The 22,944-nt window shown below is 38.5% G+C and overlaps 1 protein-coding gene across 4 annotated transcripts in view; it reads left to right on the top strand.

Moving 5' to 3' along the window:
- Nucleotides 1-20,809, top strand: part of npr3 (natriuretic peptide receptor 3) — a gene marked incomplete at its 3' end in the record, with an annotated part of 32,066 nt that extends 11,257 nt beyond the window's left edge. The window contains exons 4-8 of one of the 4 annotated variants that reach the window (XM_083672860.1): nucleotides 8,596-8,731; nucleotides 13,285-13,379; nucleotides 13,650-13,707; nucleotides 14,226-14,313; nucleotides 16,804-20,809. In XM_083672860.1, coding sequence (XP_083528986.1) covers nucleotides 8,596-8,731; nucleotides 13,285-13,379; nucleotides 13,650-13,707; nucleotides 14,226-14,313; nucleotides 16,804-16,915 — 489 coding nt within the window. Of the gene's footprint in view, nucleotides 1-8,595; nucleotides 8,732-13,284; nucleotides 13,380-13,649; nucleotides 13,771-14,225; nucleotides 14,318-16,803 lie in introns of those variants that run through there. The other 3 variants (XM_083672859.1, XM_083672858.1, XM_083672861.1) reach the window with 3 other exon arrangements.
- Nucleotides 20,810-22,944: the final 2,135 nt, after the last annotated feature.

Genomic DNA, 22,944 nt, shown 5'->3' with positions numbered 1-22,944 from the left:
TGGATTACAGCACTGTTATTAGATTCACTACATGACATGCGTTATAAAAGGGAGCAGGATTGAATCGCTTGATTTCAGTCAGAAATGAAAACAAGAATAGGACTGAGCCCTGAATTTCCAAAATGGAGCTGTTTCCAACACATAGCTGAATTCCACTTTGAGCATTCGTTCATTGTCAATGCATGTTAAGAAGGTTTAAGGAAAAAAATACAAGACAGCATTTTTACTGACCTTGTTGTACATTAATCACAAAGTAAGTCATTTTCTAATGCATGAAACAGTTCATGAAATTGTTTGGCAAGTCCACCTACTGCATGGCACAGTATATTGAAAGGGAATGCATGAAATTGGAAAAAAGGTTGTTTTATCTATATATACATTTTAGACTTGTTTTTAAAATTTTAATAAATTCAATATTTGTGGGGGTTTTCCTGTTCTGCATCCTGGGCCAAATGCATTGTGCAGTCCTGTCTTGTTGAGTTACCAGTGTGGTTTTTGCTGCTACAGCAGTGTGCGTCATCAAGAGGCAGTCAAGTTGCAGCATGAAAAAAAACCCTGGAGGCCAAATTAATATTCAGTAATTAGACTTATTAAGAGAAATGTTGTCATTCTTGACAGCCTGATTGTTGGAGCTGATTTTAAACATACCTCCAAGCCTTCCATTTGCGTAAAAGCACAGAGGGAGGGAATAGCACTAGTGTATTCTGACTAAGCCCCTCCAGTGGTTTTCACAGCTCTAGCACAGCATGTTGTGGAGGCCACTAACTGAGGGTGCCAATGAATTACAAAAGGTTGACAAAAAGGATCTAAACCATTTTTTACTTTTTACCTAACATTTACTCAAACCAGGGTTAGATGATGAATAACTGAATAGACTTGAGGCCCAACCAAGTCAAACCAGAGCTTCATAGCATCCAAGTACACTTCACCAGTCCACCCATGACTGGCCTCTGCCAGCCTCTTTGGCATCTTTGGCTAGACTGCTGGGGGTAAAAGGCACAGATACAGTGCTGCTTGAAAGTATATGAACCCCTTGTGCAATTATAGATTTTTTTCAGTTTTTACCATTACAATTTATTTAATCAGAACCATTATTTTTATCTGACATAACAGGTTTATATTTACCAATTCAGATGTTGGTTTAGAGGAAATCGTGTGTAGTAGAAAAACTAAATTATAAAGAAATTAGTGCAGGTGCAAAAATAAGTGAACCCCAAGTTGCATTGGTTAAATCAAGTAGGTAAGTAGAATCAGGTGGGTAAATAATTGGGTACCAAATTAACAAATCAAAGGAGAGATCTTTAGGAAAGAGTTTGGGTGGGACTCTGATAAATAGAGATAAGAAACCTGGTCAGTTTTGTGTTACCCATACAGGTGAATGCAAAACGCACCATGCCGAGAGAAAAGGAGATCTCAGAGGACATCAGGAAGAGGATAGTGAGAGCACATCAGTCTGGGGAAGGCTATAAAATCATCTCAACAAGATTTGAGCTCCATCAGTCCACTGTGAGGCAAATCATTTACAAATGGAGAGCATTTAACATGACAGCAACTCGGCGCCTTTCCAAAACGCCTTTCCAAAATATCCCCAAGAGCCACAGGAAAAATAATAAATCAGGTAAAAGCCAACCCAAACATAACATCTAGAGATTTGCAGACCTCCCTTGTTGCATCTCAGGTAACTGCATGCTTCAACAATAAGAAGAACATTGAATCGAAATGGCATTCATGGGAAGGTTGCTAGGAAGAAGCCTCTGCTGTCAAAAAAGAACCAAACTGCCTGTCTTAACTTTGCCAAAGACCACCTGGACAAGCCTGAAGGTTTCTGGAAGTCCATTCTCTGCACAGATGAGTCCAAAATTGACCTTTTTGGTCACAAAACCACTATGTTTGGCGAAAACCCAACACTGCCTACCACCAAAAGAACCTTATCCCAACAGTCAAGCATGGTGATGGGAATGTCAAGATCTGTGGCTGCTTTTCCTCCTCTGGACCTGGACGACTCCACATCATTAAGGGAACCATGAATTCTGAGGTATACCAGGAGATTCTTGAACAGAACGTCAAGCCATCAGTCAAGGAGCTAAAGTTGGGCTGAAAATGGGTCTTCCAAAAAGACAACGACCCAAAGCATTCAAGCAAATCTACCAAAGAATGGTTCAGGAGAAAGAAGATTTGGATTGGCCAAGTCAAAGTTCTGACCTAAATCCAATCGAGATGCTGTGGCAGGAGCAGTTCATGCCAGACACCCCTCAAACCTCACTCAATTGGCTGAGTTCTGTAAGGAGGAGTGGGCAAAAATCCCTCAAAACAGATGTCAGAGACTGATTAGTGGCTATACGAGACATTTACTCCAAGTTATCGCTGCTAATGGAGGTGCCACAAGCTATTGACTGAAGAGGTTCACGTATTTTTGCACACATGAAATCTGAGTTTTTGTTAAATAAACCACTTTCGTTAAATAAACTATGAAAGTATATCATATTTTTTGTGTCCTTTATTTGGAATGTCTTTATTACGAATTTGGGTTTAGATAAAGATTTTCTAAGTTAATTTTAATTTTTTATACAAAAATAAATGACCATCCCTGTAGGGTTCACAAACTTTCAAGCGGCACTGTAGGCTTCATATGACTGTTTGCACAATCTGAGCAGGGTGGGAAGCTTGTCCAGTTAGTGACAGATGTGTGTATGTGTTAGGGAGATAACAAGGACATTATCACACGTTTCATTCTGCCTCATTCATTCCAGGCTGCTAGGACAAAGGGCTCTGTCATTTCCCCTGCAGACTGTGAATTTGAGAGACAAGATTTGAGCCAAGACTGAAGGTTAATGCTTTAACATGTTTGTGTGTGTGCGAGATATCCATGTCCTCTTTCTCCAAAGAACAGCTCAATAGTTATCCTTCTACTGTTTGAGGTGTCCAAATGTAAAAGCATGTTACAAATAACGTTCATTGTTAGATCTCATTTAATGTGCATCGTTTGCATCCAAGCCGTTGCCCCCAATACCATTGTCGCAGTCAAAACGGATACATTTATAGTAACTATCTCTCTGTCACTGCTGATGTGTTTAGTATGGGTGTTTCAGTAGTATCAGTGCTCTGCATATATTTTCACTGACCATAGTTTACTTGAGGTATTAACAAAGCAGTTTAGTACCGATGTCTCATTAAAAAAAAAGCGTTTTAAATGTCGGGAAACCAGGCCCTGTCTGGTTATTCAAACTGGTAGCCATCAAACCTTTCCTTTTCTCCTGTGTCAGTCACCACAGTATGCCCCAACCACTAGGCTAGGCTGATGTTGTGTGACTTTTCACCGCAGTGAAGAAGTTGACATGCGGTTGCTCCTTTTAGTACCACTCCCCAAAGCTGATCAGGGTTGCAGAGGCATCAGGCTGACACAGTAGAGAGGAAAGAGAGGAAGAAAGGGAGGACAGCGGCTCTTGGCCAGTCACCTCTCCACCATTGACGTTGTTGTCTTTTTCTACAAATGTTTCGAAAGATGCCCTGAAGGATGGATGACACATACAGTGGGGGAAATAATTATTTGATCCCCTGCTGATTTTGTTAGTTTGCCCGATTACAAAGAAATGAGCGGTCTATAATTTTTATGGTACTTTTATTTTAACAAATAGAGACAGAATATCAACAAAGAAGTCCAGAAAAAACACATTATATGAAGTTATAAATTCATTTGCATTTGATCGAAGGAAATAAGTATTTGATCCCCAAGCAAAACATGACTTAGTACTTGGTGGAGAAACCCTTGGTGGCAAGCACAGAAGTCAGACGTTTCTTATAGTTGGTCACCAGGTTTGCACACATCTTAGGAGGGATTTTGGTCCACTCCTCTTGACAGATCCTCTCCAAATCCTGAAGGTTTCAAGGCTTTTGCTTGGCAACCCGAAGCTTCAGCTCCCTCCACACATTTTCTATAGGATTAAGGTCTGGAGACTAGCTAGGCCACTCCATGACCTTAGTGTGCTTCTTCTTGAGCCACTCCTTTGTTGCCTTGGCCATATGTTTTGGGTCATTGTCATGCTGGAAGACCCATCCACGACCCATCCTCAGTGCTCTGGCTGAGGGAAGGAGGTTCTCGTCCAAGATCTTACGGTACATGGCCCCGTCCATTGGCCCCTCAATGCAGTGAAGTCGTCCTGTACCCTTAGCAGAGAAACAACCCAAAAGCCTAATGTTTCCACCTCCGTGTTTGACGGTGGGGATGGTGTTCTTGGGATTGTAGCATTCAGCATTTCTCTCCCTCCAAACACGACGAGGCGAATTTATGCCAAAGAGTTCAATTTTGGTCTCATCTGACCACATTACCTTCTCCCAAGCCTTCTCTGAATCATTTAAGTGTTCATTGGCAAACTTCAGATGGGCCTGTACATGTGCCTTCTTGAGCAGGGGGACCTTGCGGGCACTGCAGGATTTCAATCCGTTACGGTGTAGTGTGTTACCAATGGTTTTCTTGGTGACTGTGGTCCCAGCTGCCTTGAGATCATTACCAAGCTCCTCCCGTGTAGTTCTGGGCTGATCCCTCACCCTTCTCATGATCATCCTTACCCCACGAGGCGAGATCTTGCATGGAGCTCCAGGCCGAGGGCGATTGATGGTTATTTTGTATTTCTTCCATTTTCTAATAATTGCACCAACATTTGTCTCCTTATCACCAAGCTTCTGGCTGATGGTCTTGTAGCCCATTCCAGCCTTGTGCAGGTCTACAACTCTTACCCTGATGTCCTTTGAATGTTCTTTGGTCTTGCCCATGGTGGTGGAGAGGTTGGAATGGAAGAGATTGATTCTATTGACAGGTGTCTTTTATACCCATAACAAGCAGAGATTAGAAGTACTTTCTTAAAGTGACAGGAGTAATCTGTGTGCCTCATGGGCATATAACCGGTCTGTATGAGCCAGAATTCTTGCTGGTTTGTAGGGGATCAAATACTTATTTCCTTCGATCAAATGCAAATGAATTTATAACTTTATATAATGTGTTTTTTCTGGACTTCTTTGTTGATATTCTGTCTCTATTTGTTAAAATAAAAGTACCATAAAAATTATAGACCGCTCATTTCTTTGTAATCGGGCAAACTAACAAAATCAGCAGGGGATCAAATAATTATTTCCCCCACTGTAAGTCTCCTCTCTGTTCAACCCCCCCTCCCCCCCCCCCCCTTGAGACAGAAAGTTAGGTTGCAGCTAGTCTAGCGGTAGGCTTAACCTGGTTTCCCAGTTTGAAAATATAGCCCGAATACTAACACTGTTGACAGCCTAACAGATATTATGAGCTACATAGAAAAGTGCTTATTTAAACAGCTGCAGATTGACAAAGGAGTGTCTTATGATATAACAAGAGGCACTGTAGTTGTTGATGTAAGCACTTATGAGTGTCTTATACACTCTCCAGCTGCTAGGCATCGTTTAATAATGCATTGTGTGGATCTTACATAAGGCTCCTAAGTGGAACAAATGACAGAAATGGTTGTTGTCAGGTACTGTAGTTAAATGCTAGAACGATTTGCAATGTCTCTCTCATTTGGTATTGCAGTGAACACCATTACTATCTAGAATTGTGACACCTCTGTCAAAATCACTTGTGTTGAAACAATGTGATACAGTAAACATTAATATCATAATTGTATCACTTGACTTACATTTTAAACAAACTGTGTAGAGCTTGTGTGGTGTTTGCGCAAGCACTTATGCAAGATATATTGGAACCGAGGTTCTTGTATTCTACCTAAAATTAATTAAGTCAGCTTTTTTTGCTGCAAAAATGTTACATTGTATTATTAGTTCTATATGTGGGTATTTTTGGAAATGTGAAATTCCCCATACCTTTATTTAAACGATTTAACCATATATTTGGAGGGAGAAAATCTCTGTCCATGGATTGTGTTGTCAGGGTTGAGAAAGCAAACGGCTTCAGATATGAGACCGCAGCACAGTTTGTAGTATCAGCGTGCTCCAAGTGTTTTTTTTCTCTATCCCTCACGAGGAATGAGTGGCAGTTCCAGTTCCAAAAAAGAAAATATATATTTGAAAAAACAGAGTTGTACAGCAATATCAGCCTTTCCCAGCTCCTCCGTTGCTAATAGGCTGTTGAAGGTGAATGTAAATATACAGACATCACCTCCTCCGTTATTGAATTCTCTTTGAGCAGCAGTCCTATGTTGCGTTGGGATTTCTTCTTGTTTGGATTGGGCAGCGCACTGGGAGTAGATGCTCGCAAAGACATGGAATGGAACATTGATCCCAATCATAACATTTGCATGTATTAGTGTTAGTGTTCAGTATCCACCACTCTTAGGGGTATCACTATTGGCAGCATGCTAGTAATTGCGCTATTAGGGCAATGGAAGCATAAAGAACCTTCTGAGAAGTGTTCAGCGATGTTTGATCATTCCTTTCTCATGGGAAAATGAAGACATGGAAACCTGTTACAAGAAATTCAAATAGATGCCACAGTGTTTGTTTTGAAAGAGAGCACACCGATCACTGTTTGGGAAAATAGAAGTTAGATTTACCATAGTTACAAAATGAATCATCTCGACCACATGAATCAGAATTGAGGTTTGATTTGTACAATTACAATAAAGCACGCAGGTCAAATGATCTTGTGATGAATATCGCACAATGACGCACTTTGTAAGTGTGGGAAAACATTTAGATAATTTTTGTCGGTTTCATGGTTTCTTGTGAAAACAAATATGGTGACATTGTTTGTTTAGCAAGAGACTGTGTGGACCAACTCATTATTTTTTTGGTACTTAGGTTGTAAGTTGTTGGTGAAAGCCCTGACTGGGATTTTCTGTGAGGCATTGTTTATATGGTAAACGGTAAGGTTTTTCTTCATAAAGTGAAAACAAGGTATAGTAATATGCCCTCCAAACAGTTATCCACCTTTCCTTGGGTAAGTCTCAATAGTCTATAGTCTCCCTTCGCTCAACTGCAATGAACCAAAAGTGTATATGTTTTTACCCGAACATTTCACACCAGTGCAAATGAATGAGAAAAGAGGATGGCACTGATCTTTGAGACTATTGAGATTCACCCCAACACCTTGTCACATGTTAAGCCTTAGTCCTCAGAAATGTTGTTTGTTTATTTGTTTATCAGGATCCCTATTAGCTGCTGCACATGCAGCCACAACTCTTCCTGGGGTCCACATAAAACATAAAACACATGACTGAGTAAAGCACAGCTATAGATATAACAGTTCTATACAAGAACTACATAAGATAATATAACAATAAATACTAAATAAAATAAGATATTAATGAAACAGTCATATATTAGCAAGACCTATACAGTGCCCTGCGTAAGTAATGGGACAGTGAAGCATTTAAATCAAACAAATACTGTGAGGTTAAAGTAGAGATTATCAGCTTTTATTTGATGGTATTTCCGTACATATTGGTTTTCACCAGTACGTTTTGGGTCACTGTATTGTATGATGAAGCGCCATCCAATGCATTTTGAGGGGTTTGCTTGTACTCGAGCCGACAAGATGTTTCTGTACACTTCAGAATACATTCTGTTGCTGCCATCAGCAGTTACAATCATCAATTAAGACAAGTTAGCCAGTTCTAGTGGCAGCTATACATGCCCAAACACCCCCTGAACCATGTTTCACAGATGAGGTGGTATGCTGGTGCATGATAATATTAATCTTATCTGTTCACAAGACCTTTTTCCAGACCTCTGCTGAGCTCACATATATATATATACATATATATATACAGTGGGGGAAATAATTATTTGATCCCCTGCTGATTTTGTTAGTTTGCCCGATTACAAAGAAATGAGCAGCCTATAATTTTTATGGTACTTTTATTTTAACAAATAGAGACAGAATATCAACAAAGAAGTCCAGAAAAAACACATTATATAAAGTTATAAATTAATTTGCATTTGATCGAAGGAAATAAGTATTTGATCCCCAAGCAAAACATGACTTAGTACTTGGTGGAGAAACCCTTGCTGGCAAGCACAGAAGTCAGACGTTTCTTATAGTTGATCACCAGGTTTGCACACATCTCAGGAGGGATTTTGGTCCACTCCTCTTTACAGATCCTCTCCAAATCCTGAAGGTTTCAAGGCTTTTGCTTTTACTGAGGATTTCTTAATTCTCAAAGTGATAAAAATGTATACATTATTTAACCTTGTTATGTTACCCATTACTAAAATGTATAAAGTTGAATTATTTATAATTCGAAGGTAGATGGAGCTTTCAGTTTGAGATGGAGTTGCTAGCACCTTACAGTAACAACTGTAAACTCATTGGCTAGCTAACTGGCTGTCTTTCATTACAGTTTAGCTAAAATCAAGCTGACAAACTCATTATCTGAGCTGTGGAGACACAATGTACAGTGTTTGGAATTAGACATTGCTGCACCATACAATTTACCGATATACAACCATACAACCAAAAAACATTTGGTTTTTCTAAAATTGGTCTAATTTCTTCCCATGAATCACGTTAAACAAAGTTTTTCAAGATTTAATCGACTGAAAGGCTCTTTTTTTATGGATTAACTGTAGCATCAGCCACTGTTAGTTAACCATACATGTATTCCCATTTCCTTTCAGATCAACATGTTTGTGGAGGGGTTCCATGACGCCTTGCTCCTGTATGCATTCGCCTTGCATGAAGCCATGAAAAATGGCTCCAGTAAGACCGACGGCGCAGAAATCACTTCCCGCATGTGGAACAGAACATTTGAAGGTAAAAAACATGGATGATCCCTCTCTATTGTCCTGGTTTCAGTTCCCACCTTTAGCAGTAAATGTAGGCTACTGATCATTATCCTCTGCTTATGACACTTGAACTATTATCCTTTCTCTGGCTGTCTTATCATATTTATGACTTGTGGATCATTTTATACTTGGTCAAAGACTCTTGGAGCGCACACATTTTGTCATGCAGCTCCCCCAATACTTCTTGCTCACAGCTGTCCCTTAATTGGACCAGTGTTATCAATTAAGCCAAGCCCTGGTATTTTGACTCCTTTTTAATGGCAGCAGAAGGAAATCGGTTCACTTTACATTACATCTGTGGGTAATAACCATGTGGGTAATAACCATTACTTGTACAGTAGTTACCAGTAATAAGAAAAACAATTACCTTGTTATTACAAGGTAAATTGGAATGTAGTTTCTATGTAATTATTGATGAAATGCTTTAACAAAGAATGTAGTTGCTGTGAAATAACATGGTATCATAGCTGGAAAATGCGACCTGTTTCCATTTTGTTCTAGTTTTTACCCTGTCTTAACCTCACAACTAGGACCATGGTATGCATGCATCTACTTAATGTAACACAGTACTAACATATAAGCAATGTGTCTAATATGTAGGTACTGTGTGTTCACTAGGAGGTGACTTTCATTGACACCTCTTTGGTTCTCATGTTGACAGACAATTGTCCCATCACTTTTGGGTACGCTGAAATAGGGGGACTATGCAGAAAAAGTGTTGTAATTTCTGAATGGTGAAACCAATATGTACACAAATACCATAAAATAAAACCTCTACTTTAACCTCACAGTAACATTTGGAGTATAGAGCCATATAGAGAAAAAATGCTTCACTGTCCCATTACTTACGCAGGGCACTGTATGTGTGACAAAGAGATCCAGACTTTTCATTCAGCTTTTTAAAACACAAATATAATTTTATATGAAAGCCTATGCAAAGCATGAAAGTGTGATTACAGTCCTTAACGCCCAATGCATATATGCAACATTTACATATCAACTGACTATACCATTGACAAAAATAAAAATGTTTTTTTGAACATTTAGTCTGGCATCTCTGGACATCTTATGAGCATTTTTCATCCATTTGAATTTCAGAAATTCACCCTTTGAACACATACAAGAAACACAGAATTTCGGTGTTTACAGACTTGTGATTTCCGCCATTTTTCACTGGTGTAATTACAGAAATCGGCCACCAGATCGTGCTAAAAGTGTTTATTAGGATGTTTTGTTGTAGATAGCACTTTCCTTTTGTGAAATGATCACCTAGAGACATTTTATCAGGTGTTTAAAGACCTTGTTGCCTATATGCAACATTGGGTGTTAAAGGGTTTAAGGCAAAACGCCCTCAAAACAAACAACAACTGAAGATGGCTGCAGTACAGTCCTGGCAGCCAGAAAAGATGCCCAGCATCTGGTGGGGTCAATGGGTCGCAGACGTCTGGCAATTATTGCATGAACGTGAGTGCTTAATTTGGACATTTGATCAATCTGTTGATAGGGAGACTACGTCTAAAATAAATTTCTGAATGGAGAATCTCTACTTTAACCTCATAATATGATTTATTGTTTGATTTAAAATCTAAACCATTGGAGTGTAGAGCCAAAAGAAGAAAAAAAATGCTTCACTGTCCCATTAATTACACAGGGCACTGTATAAGAAAGTTATATGTACATTTATACAGTAATTTATTCTCACAGTAAACAGAGGTGTTTATTCTCACAGCAATCGTATTGCATTTGTCTCCTTTACCATACTAAAATGCAAGGTAGGCTACTACAGAACTGATGGTTATTCCTAAATTAAGATTACATATATTGCTGAGGGGAGTGGGAGTGTCTGCAATTATAATCTTTGGTTTTCGGGATTGGAATCTTGCTGTTTTCTGGGTTGGTGTTGAAAAAGGGTACCCTGCCATACCCAAATTATGTGCTTGCCCATCTTGGCCAGGGAGCTGCACCATTATGTTGTATTCATTAATTCTCAGAAATTCAAGTGGGACGTAACCCCTGGAGTACCATCAGATTCAAGCTAAATCAAAGCTCTACAGCAGTTGCAAAATAACGCAACCCATCCCTTGGTGACAGTCAGGTGGACAAATGCACACAGAACAAAATAATGTAAAATGTACCATGTAGATGAAATAGGTTTCTAACAGGCCAAATTGTGTCCTGTTGAATTCATGGTTATTAATAATAAATAATAAAATTGTGCCACAGAGGCCAATGATTACGAACGCATTTCATTTCATCTTGACGTTTAGAAACTGCAAAGAAAAGGCCTCAAGTCATTACCAAGAAATGCATGTTATTTCTGTTTATGTCATTGAAGATCAGTGTTTCCATTATTTGTAGCCTAATTGCTGTGTCTCCCACTTATTGTCTGTTTCAAAAGTCTAAGTAATTCTATAGACCAAATTGGAGATATTGTGGCTTTTTCGTTCTAGTAGCCTACAGCAGGCAATGGTGTCGTTCTAGTAGCCTACAGCAGGCTAATGCTCTAACGAGTATATTGAGTTGATAGAGGTAGGCCTACTGTATGACTAATAATAGCTTTAATTTATATAGGCTTAGTTGTGTACAACTGCATGGCATTCAGATGAACTTGACTTGTTTTAGGGTTAAATGTGGTTCTAACATTAAGTTAAACTGAGGAAAGATTTTGACATATTAGATTAATAGAGCTACTCTATATGTCGCCTCTATTTCGTGGTTTGTAACACCTGCTCCAAACCACGGAGAAAAGGACAGAGGCAGGGGGTTCCATGCTACAGTGATGGTGAACAGTTAGGCTATATCACTAGTAAATATAGACTTTTTGTTAAAACATGGAACCAATGAAAACATTTAACTGGCCATAACAAAAAATTTATTGTGTTTCTGAGCAAATTTATCATCTTTTCTAGATGACGAGAAGATGACAAGATTCAAGATATATTCAGTTTAAAAATGTCACACGATAAAGCAATCGTAAAAGATTGAAAAGACAAATGTATGCTATTTAATTGTATTAATCAAATCAAATAATGTAGATGTGCAGAACCAAACGTTGCAAAGCACCCAGAAGAAATGTCAGTTGTGCGCACAAGGGTCGGCCCATTTTAAGTTGATTCAACATCCTTCACAGCTCTTTCCTCCACCTTGTAGTGGCTTTTGTCAGCACTTCACACGTCTTCACAATGACTATCTACCGCAGCGGTGGCATTGAGGTAGCCCACCGCTGCAATGACAATATGCATATTTTAAACAATGACCTACTGTATGTATCAGACCCACTGGGTAGCTTATGCTTTCTTAATGATGCAGTAGAGGCATGCATACTGATAGGCATGACTGTTACCACTGACTGATGTTCTAACCATGGTAAACATGGTCTTACTTGTCAGGTTAATATGGGATACAAGGGTAGAACAAAATAGAAATGGGTAATATTGCATTTTCCAGTTATGATACTATTTCAATAGTAACTACCTTCTCAGTTTCGTAGTTATAAATCAAACAAAATGTGTGCTCATCAGTATGGAAATGGTGTAACAATAATGCGGAAACAAGCTTTCATGGAAAATAATTAAGTCCTCCATACCTTGTAATAACAAGGTAATTGTCTTTATTGTTACTCGTAACTATCAGTAATTACTTGAAATTATCATGCTATTACCCACTTATTCCGAGTTGTAAATAAAGTGCTACCAGGAAATCAATAGCACGCTTGATATTACTATCAATTACAGATGGCTTTGGCATTCCTGCAGCCTAAAGAAAAAGATATCTTACACACATCAGTTGCATTACTGTTGAAAGTGTGTGCAAAGATGTGAGTTTCGACCCCTCTATATCTACAATACATAGGGACAGGAGTTTTTCCGGACCTGTTTAGGTCAGATGATCAGGAAAAAACTCCTAATGACAGTATACAGTATATGAAAGACCAATCCAGTTAAACTCCTAAATACAATATATGAAAGACCAATGCAGTTAAAAGAGCTCCTCAAGATAAGAAAAGTAAAACTGACTCACTCTTCCTTTTTTGATTATAAAAAGGCAACAGAATTCTAGGTTCCAGAAAGCTAGCCAGTATGCTCTCTTTGATTTTGATTAGCTCAAAGTAAAACTGCGTAAGACAAGTCAACACTGAGTAGGCCTTTTCTTTTGCACTCATTAGAATCCTGTTACAAAACGGATGTTCATTTCTGAAGCCGGTTAAAAGGCCAAAACTCCACAATGCCAGCTCTCAATGTGAAATAACAATGTTTTGTTCAGCAGGAATCGTCAAGAACAGGGTCATATTTTCTTGTTAAAAGAAATAATATTTTAAAAATGCCAAGAATTTGGGAACACGGCACAGGGATGGAATTACAATTCTGGGAGCCCCTGCCAACAAAAACGGCGGGAGGTGAATGAGACTTCCTGTTCTATTGGCTCGGCCAGACTTTCTCGGCTCTCGTTGGCTTGTTTTCCTTGGAATGTTCAGGTCTTGAAGCTAATTAATTCTCTCATTCTTTGCATACCGTCGGGCAGGAATTGCAGGCCAGGTGTCCATAGATGTTAATGGTGACAGAAATGGGGATTTCTCTGTGATGACCATGACAGACCCTGAGGCAGGCACCTATGAGGTAAGAACAGACCAAAGCATGTAACCACATCCAATCTCAAGTTATTAGTCAGCATTATATTTTGGTCTCATTTACTGACTGGATGATATACTGCAGTAGTCAATGATGTTGTAGCTTTTCAGGTACCATAGGGGTACTTAATGCTTACACCAATCCAGTACCTTAGATGAAATGGAGGATTATTTTTGGACTAGAGAATAATCGAGATGATATTTAAAGAGATTTAAAAAGTGATATGACATTCATCATCACTGCTATCCACGTTTTCAGGTGGTGTGCAACTACTTTGGTGTGAACGGGAGCTTCCAGATGCTGCCTGCATTCAACAGTGAGCGTTTCACCCTGAGAGGAAGGCACATAGTCCCACACACTGAGCTTCCCGACAAATCATGTAAATTATCTCTACTGCTTTTCTCTCTGTCACAGACCAACAGAGCACACACCAGTATATGTATTTGATTTAAAGGGGGAGTCCACTCCAAAATCAAAGTTGGTCAGACACTTTCATATCTCAAAAGTAGTCGGCCCTTAATAAGGAGCACTGTACATAATACATTCATACATTTAAAAGGGCTATATATCTTTTTATTATTATCATGAATTATATTATTATTGTTGTGGTTATTATTATACACAGTACATAGCACCTTTTTTACATACATTTACTATAGGGTATGTAATGTCACATAATCAACATAAAGCTGTTGATTTGAGCAGTACCGTAACATTTGTACTGTATGGCTTACTATACAGCCTTATGGCATACCTGTAGTAGAAGGTGTATGTGTCACCATAGACCATGAGTGTGCCATTTTCCTCATTAATAGCTTCCCTTCCTCTACCAAGCAGGTGGACTAGGTGTATCGGCTGTGACTGGGATCATAGTTGGAGCCCTACTGGGGACTGCATTGCTTATGGCATTCTATTTTTTCAGGTAAGAGATCATTTTGGAAAGGAAAGAAAAATGGTCTTTGTTCACATTTCCAGTCAAACCAAACTCCATTCAATGGTATCTCATAGAGTGAGCACTGATCCACACTGATGGATATGAAGGCAGACATAAGGACAGACTTGGTATACAATATACAAGTTTGGTATTTCATTCTGGAGAAGCATGGTTTCAAAATGAAATGAAAATGTAAAAATGAGGTAAAAATGTATTGTAATGAAAATGTTATACAATATAATAATACAGTGCCCTCCATAAGTACTGGAAAGAGGAAGCATTTTGTCATTCTATCTATACTCCAACAGTTTGGAGTTGAAATCAAACAATGACTATGGGGTCAAAGTAGAGATTCTCAGCTTTAAAAAAAAAACATCTGATTGGTTTTACCATTTAGAAAGTAATTTTTTTTAAACATACTCCACCTACCACTTTATTAGGAACACTTTACTAATACTGGGTAAGGCCTCCCTTTTCTCTCAAAACAGCCTCAATTCTTCGTGGCATTGATTCCACAAGATGTTGGAAATAATTCCTTTGAGATTCTGGTCCATGATGACATGATTGCATCACGCAATTCCTGTAGATTTTTCAGGTGCACTGTCAAGCTGTGAATCTCCTGTTCTAGCACATCCCAAATGTGTTCTATTGGATTCAGATCCAGTAACTGGGAAGGCCACTGAAGAACACTGAACTCATTGACATGTTCATGAAACCAGTTTGAGACAACTTTTGCTTTGTGACATGGTGCATTATCATGCTGGAAGTAGCCATTAGAAGGTGGGTAAATTGTGGCCATGAAGGGATGCACATGGCCAGCAACAATACTCAAATAGGCTGTGGCATTCAAGCGATGATTGATTGGTATTAGCGGGCCCAAAATGTGCCAAAAAAACATTCCCCACACCATTACACCATCTCCACCATGAGAAGGTGTACAGGTGTTCCAAATAAAGTGTTCGGTGAGTGTATTTCAGGGCTCCAAAGGTATTGGAAAAATCATATAATATCCAAATAAAGTACTCATGTTTAGTATTTGGTCGACAATCCTTTGCATGCAATAACTGCCTGAAGTCTGTGGTCCATTGACCCCACCAGACTCTGGGTATATTCTCTGGTGATGCACTGCCAGGCCTGTACTGCAGCCATCTTCAGTTGTTTGTTTTGAAGTCTTTTTTGACTAAAATCTTATCATCAGGAAATGAAATGGATTTAAATCTGAAGATTGACTTGGCCAGCCAATTTTTGACCCTGAAGGGTATGCTATGGCAGTATGTTTGGGATCATTGTCTTACTGTATGATGAAGTGCCATCCAATGAATTTGGAGGCATTTGCTTGTACTCGAGCTGACAAGATGTTTCTATACACTTCAGAATGCATTCTGCTGCTGCTGTCAGCAGTAACATCATCAATTAAGACAAATTAGCCAGTTCTTGTGGCAGCTGTACGTGCCCAAACCTAACACTATGCGTTATGTTTCACAGATGAGGTGGTATGCTGTAAATCTTGGGCATATCCATTTTTCTCCAAACTTTCCTCTTGCAATCACTCTGTACATGATAAGATGAATATTATCTGTCCACAAGACCTTTTTACAGACCTCTGCAGGCTTTTCAGGTACTTTTTAGCAAACTGTAACCTGACCATCCTTTTTGAGGATAACTATGATGGTAGTCTCTGACACATTCACGCCTACCTCCTGGAGAATTGTTCTGATCTGTGGGACAGTTGTTTTGGGGTTTTTCTTAATTATGGTGAGCGTTCTTCAGTCATCCACTGTAGAAGTCTTCCTTGGCCTACCAGCCCATTTGTGATTGCTGAGCTCATCATTGCTTTTTTTTTTCTTTTTAATGATGTTGCAAACTGTTGATTTTGGCAAGCCTAAGGTTTTGGCTATGTTTCTGATTTTTCAGCCTAATAATGCTTCCTTGACTTTCATTGACACCTTTTGGTTCTCATTTTGACAGACTCCAATAGCATAACTCCAAAGGCAAATGCAAAGCCTGGAATCAACAACAGACATTTACAGCTCTCTTATGCCTGTGCAAATGATGTGACAGAACACACCTGACTTACAGAAACACCTGTCATGCCAATTGTCCCATTACTTTTGGGTACCCTAAAATAGGATGACTATGCATAAAAACTGTTGTAATTTATGACTGGTGAAACCAATATGTACACAAGTACCATCAACTAAAAGCTGACAATCTCTACTTTAACCTCTTAGTAATTGTTTGATTTTAAATCCTAACTTCTGGAGTGCAGATCCAAAAGAATGAAAAAAAATGCTTCACTGTTCCATTACTTACGCAAAGCACTGTATATTTTTGACAGGGGATAAAAACTAGGAGTAAACATTCAGCGGCAGAGCCGCCCCCTTCCTGTGTCATTGTCAAAGATCAATTGTGCACAGTAATTTACCTGGACGTGTAAAAGTAAAATAAGCAATCATTCATAATAATAATCACTTTCAGGAAGAACTACAGGATAACCATAGAGAGACGGACGCAGAGGGAGGAGTGTGACATTGGAAAGCATCGCCAGTTACGAGAGGACTCCATCAGATCAAACTTCTCGGCGGCGTAGAGTAACCGAGAGGCCCTGACATTTCCGTTCCAGGGAAGCCCACGTCAGAATGTGACCAAAGACTCTACAAAAGCTGTCAAAGGAGTCATGCTATTTAAAAGACATACTGTAGTTTTGTGTTTTTGTTCTTTTACATTTGTTTGACTTTCACAAACTCAGGAAAGTTGTATCAATCACACAGCACCACTTGCATTGCATCTCTGTAAAAAGCTATAGGTGTGTTTTCTCCTTAAGAGAGCCAGAGCCACAACGTTTACGATCTGGGCATTAGCTAGATTTTGTTTGCATACACTATCAATACATTAGCTGGAGGAGAAACAGTTGTCCTGAGTCATCAAAGGTTTGGATAATTTGGTACAAAATGTATTCCTGAGCAGATAAAAAGGATGCCATGTGACCCATTGAAAATCTTTGCCCTGTGTTTCAGTGAGGAGTTTGATACAGCACCAAGTAATTGGCTAAATTGGTAAGGGACAGAATGCTGGTTTGCAATGAAAGAGATAAATATTGATTGATGACCATGTGTGCTGCCTTGGGCTAGGCCAGGTCAGAGGTGGGTTGCACATGCATCTCACCTCATTATACTGAGTATGCTAATGACCATTTCCTAAGAAAAATTACATCCCACATGGCTAGTGAACTAAAAAATAAATTTGAATGGTTTTGGTATGTTGCCACATTGGTATACCCCAAAAGGGGAGAGACCCTTCCAATTCCAGGAGACTCATGTCTTCAAAAAACTTTTGAGACCTGCTATTGATTTAAACAATATACTGTATGTGTGGATACTATAGAATCATAAATATAGTATGTGTAAATTAGAGTTATATTTATGTATTTTAGTATAATAATAGAAACCAGATGAAAGACACAGAGTCACTTATTTTGTACATAATTAATTAAGAACACTTCAAGAATTAACAGTGCAGAATTAGGTTATTTTTCTGTGTAAAACTATAATGTGTATTGCTCATTGTTTCACTGACCCCTATCTCTCCTCTTGCATACTGTATGGAGCAGGAGTGTCCCATTTATGTGTTGTAGATATACATATTTTGGAGGCTACAGAAAATCATGTGCTGTGTCATGTTTGTTGCTAGTTTCTAAGCAACAGTTTCATGATGATGAACATTTTGGAAAATGATTCTGAAATGCATCTTCTGCTTGTCTTTTTCCAATTATCAGTCGCAAATGCATTTAATTATGATAAACATGCCTGTTGCTTGATATAAGGGTTGGTGACCAACAAGAATAAAACTGTCAAGAGCATTTGTGTGGAGCTTCAGGTGCAGCCTATTTAAACTATGTAGAATTAATTAATGTATGTGGAACTCCTCCCTCTTTTATGTAACAGAAATGATCTAAATTGTTTTTTAGTGTCATCTATTTAAAATCACGCTTGTTTCTTTTGAACTAACTTTGGTGGCTGTTCAATGTTTAAATGTTTTGATAGGTTTTAATGAGGAAATGTAGTCGTTTGGAAAAATTGTCAGATAATAATTCGAAAATTCTCAAGTTCTAGCAGCAAAAAACAAATCGGGGAACACAGGCCAGTCATTGCATGCCTTGCTCAAAGTAGCAAAATGTAAGATTTTAGCTTTTAAAAGCTCTAAATGCCCATGATATATCAGTAGCGATAAAGAGATTCGGTGGAAGAAATGTAATGTTGAACAATGTAGTTTTGGTTTCTATAATCACATTTCAAAAATGTCTAGGTCGAGCACTGGCTTTTACATCATATTTTTACATTTCAGTTATTTAGAAGGATATCCACATATTTGCCACTATAAAACATACTTATGATATTCAGAGTTTAAATTTTTTTGTGTGACAGCAAAACTTCCATTCTGTAACTTTAAGGTACCATTACAGAGGTTATTGTCATTCTGGTGTTGAATGAGTGCCAATGAATGGTGATTCAAGTTATATCATTCTTAATGAAACCCCTTACTCACTCTTCATTTATATACTGTAAGGGGCTCTAAACCATTTACCACATCTCATATGAAGCTAATGTTTTGAGGATGACATGACAAACCTATTTTGGCCAACACCAATAGTGCTTACTTAATACACCCAACAACAATCTCTCCAATGATTCACTCTTAGGCCACAAAACGGACGCATGTCCAAACGCAGGTGTGGCAATTTGTGTTGGCGATAACTGGTGAAATTACCACAATGCTAAAGCTCTGTCTCGCCTGTGCTCAGGTGGGTGGAGTAGTGGTCATCAAGGCGTGTTCATGACAAAGAGCAGGTCAAGTGTTATCAGGTGGGCTGATATAGCACTAATATTTCAGACACACCCTATAGCGCCACCGCCAGCACCCCTTGCCAGCGCCCGTGTGTCCTCTAAGAATGTTTTTTACACTGTTAAAATATAGCCCTCAGACTTTTATTGGTGTATTTCAAACTCCATTGTGAAACGTAAATCATGATCAGTAAAAGCAATGTCACACTACTTTGATGAGCCAAACACCAGGGGCTGGTTTCCCGGACACAAATTAAGCCTATTCCTAGACTAAAAAGAGTATTCAATTCAGAGATTTTTTATTGAAGGTGTGATTTAGTGTAGGACTAGGCTTAATTCTCTGTCAAGAATGGATTTAATCCACTGAAACCACCTCCAAATCTGTTGAGAATGGACTTTATCCACTAACCCTGTCTCAGGAACCTGTCGTTCTTTATCCCCCAAGATATATTGCATTAAAGATGTTATGGGAATATTTCCATGTAGTGTTGTCAGTTATGTAATAAACAATGCTAGTATGCACTAATCATTTACAACCCAGAGGGGTGGTTTCCCAGACACACATTAAACATAATCCTAGACTAAATTGCATTTTTAAAGTGGACTAACTAAAATTGTATTTCTCAGACATGGTTTAAAAGTCCAAGACTTTCACAAATAATGGTTTAATAAATCAGGTTTTCTAAATGAAAATTACAGCTAAACCAGACCTATGTGATTTTTTAAATCAGACATTTATAGAGGTAGGTCTAATTTCAGATTAGGGCAGTTAGTCAATGGCAATGTTGGGAAATTACCCATGAACACCACAGAGGGAAACCATTTTAGACATGCAATCTAGTCCAGGATTAAGAGGCCTTGTCTACTTTTTCATTAGTGTTGAATGAATGCAAACTGTAGCTCTGTTTTCTTTTACTTGGCTTCTATTGGAGAATCATGCAGATTTTCTCAATAATAGAGTGTTTTTACACAGATAGTCCAAATCAACTAACAATGTTTAACATTTTCTTTCCATCCCCCTCTTCCTTTTACTCTGGATTAATTTAAGTAGAATAAGGCCAAGTCCTGATTTAAATGTAACTCTGTCCGGGAAACCGCCCCATAAAGTTCTTCTGCAGTAAATGTATCATCTCTTGACAACTTTGGTGGCCATTATGATTTGTGGACTATTTTCACCATTGAGATACAGTAATATACATTTGTCAATATGGATTTCCACAGTTTATCACTTTAATGTTTGGGAAAAGGCAAAAGCAGTCAGTTAAAGCAAATACATTCCCTTGCAGCAAATGCAACACACTTTTTACAAAATTGTCCAAAGGTTAAATTTACATTTTTCAGTGAAGATATGAATAAGGGCAAACATATACTGATGTAAGTAAGTATCTGCATATAATGTGATGTTATTTATTGATACCTTTTTGTAGAAATTTAATATTTGATTGTATTTAACCTCCTGTTGTTGTGTAATATACTGTTTTCTTTTTGAGGTGACATAATTTGGAAATACCTGCCTTTTACAAACATCTATATCTTGATAAATATGTTGTCATAGCTTTTTAAGACATATCTGGCAGAAATATAACTTATTTAGATTACCATCATACAGTTTATATATATTGACAAATAAAGTGTAAAAAGTGTTTTGTCTAATTTTCTGCTGTGGCGCATATTTCTGAAATATTCATACAATTCTGATATTTTAAATAGTTTCATGATAGGAGTTCATTTTGGTCCTGTCCTTTTCATGAATTATACAGTGTCTTCGTAAAGTATTCAGACCCCTTCACTTTTCTCACATTTTCCTTGTTATAGACTCAACTTAATATGGATAAAATGTATATATTTGTGCCATCAATCCACACACAATACCCCATAATGACAAAGCGAAAACACGTTTTTCAAAATTTCGACAAATCTATTAATATTGAAATACAGAAATACCTAATTTACATAAGTATTCAGACCCTTTGCTATGACACTCTTAAAATGAGCTCAAATGCAAATGTCATCACAAGTCACTCAATAAGTTGAATTGAGTCTATCTTAATGCAAGGATAATAGTTCATGTGATTTTGGAATTAATATGTGTTACGACTCAGTTGTGTCTAGGGTAAAGGGAAGTACGTAACAGATTTGACTAACTAAAGGCAGGAATCTTGAGCGCGTTGGTGTGAAATAAAAGAGACCAGACCAGGATGGAGTGAACTGAAATAGTGGTATATTGTAAATAGTGGGGGGGGGGGGTGTACGGGCAGTGTACACACAACACAACAGACACACACAACACTAGCAGCCCACAGGCCAAGGGGACACGGATGTTGCCAAAGAAAAGAAAGTAACAAAAATCTAGGAGGGTTAGGAGAGGCTACTAACTGATCCTAACTAAACATCCAAACTCAAAATACCTCTCTGACTAACTAACTACTCTAAACCAAGGAGTATGTTGTTTGTATGGTCCTAGTGTTTCTATACAACAGTTCCACCTACGTGTGAGAGTATAGAGGCCTCTGTCTTGCCTGGACCATACAAACAACTACCACACACACAATCAAGGTAGGGGGAAACAAGTGTCAGTGGGGGAACATACATCAAGGTGTACAACAAAGCATGAGCTCAGGAAGAGAGCGACTGGCATGCAACACACAGCTTAAATACTAAATGAAGGGAGTAGATTGGGGTTGGACTGGGATGGCAGGTGATTAGGAGGATTGGCAGCAGGTGCAGCAAATGGGAGTGGTGATGTCGCCCTATAAAGAAAGAAGGAAAACAGAACAGACAAACCTACGTGGAACGTAACAATATGTTTGTTTTTTATAGGGTGTCTGATTTGCTTAGGAATCACTTACACACTGTGTGGATCAAGTTGTCATTACAAACTGAGCAAATGGAGAGGAACAAAACTTCTCAGGAATGCTACCCTGAGGCCTAGGGAGACTTACAAAAAATACTTATGGGGTATTGTGTAAGGATTGATGGCAAAACATTTTTGTTTAATCCATTTTAAATTGAGCCTACTTGGAATACTTTCCAAAGCCACTGTATGATGGTTACTTTGTGTGTGAATAGTCTGAAATAGCTTCTGGAGTAAGAATAGACACAAATCATGTTGAAAATATGAAGTGTTGAGCAGGGTTGCTTGGTTTGAAATGAAGAAGTCATTACAACACCATGCAGTTTGACTGTTTGACTGCAAATTGACTTGTCAAATGCCCCCTTCACCTCTTAATTGACCTTGAGCTCTCTGCAATGTTTAGGGCCTTGAGACTATGCACTGTGCAAGGGGGCAAGCATGCTGTCAGTTTTGGAGGTATGTCTTTGATCTCATAGGGCTGGTGAAGATGTTGGAGTAAATAATTGCTGTAAATATGTTATTTCTTCAAGCATAGGTGTAGAGTAAGACAGAGGTATTTTAAACTGATGTAAATTGCCAAGGAACCTGAAACACTTAATGTGATTTCTTGGTATGGCAAAAGGAGGGTTCACCAGTGGTCTAAATTTCCTCATGTACTCGCTGTGGGCAAACAAGTATGACTGAAGGTTGCCATGTCATGAAGTCATTCTGCCAATGCAAACAGTGCATCTCGTCTGAGCTGACCACCACCAGGAAATGCAGGTAAGGGAATGGTCAACTAAATTCTTCCTCTTGAAAATTAAGAATATTATTGAATATAAATACTTTATTATGGCAATTGCAAAGTGAGCATTGGATGGGACAAAAACTGTATTATTATTTTCTATGGCATAATCATGTTCAGTAAAGTGCACTTATTTCCTA

This window comes from Argentina silus (genome assembly GCF_951799395.1).
Source record: "Argentina silus genome assembly, chromosome: 7".
In the NCBI taxonomy this organism is placed as follows: domain Eukaryota; kingdom Metazoa; phylum Chordata; class Actinopteri; order Argentiniformes; family Argentinidae; genus Argentina; species Argentina silus.
Note: the sequence above shows the minus strand (reverse complement) of the source record. Positions and strands in the feature narration are given on the sequence as shown.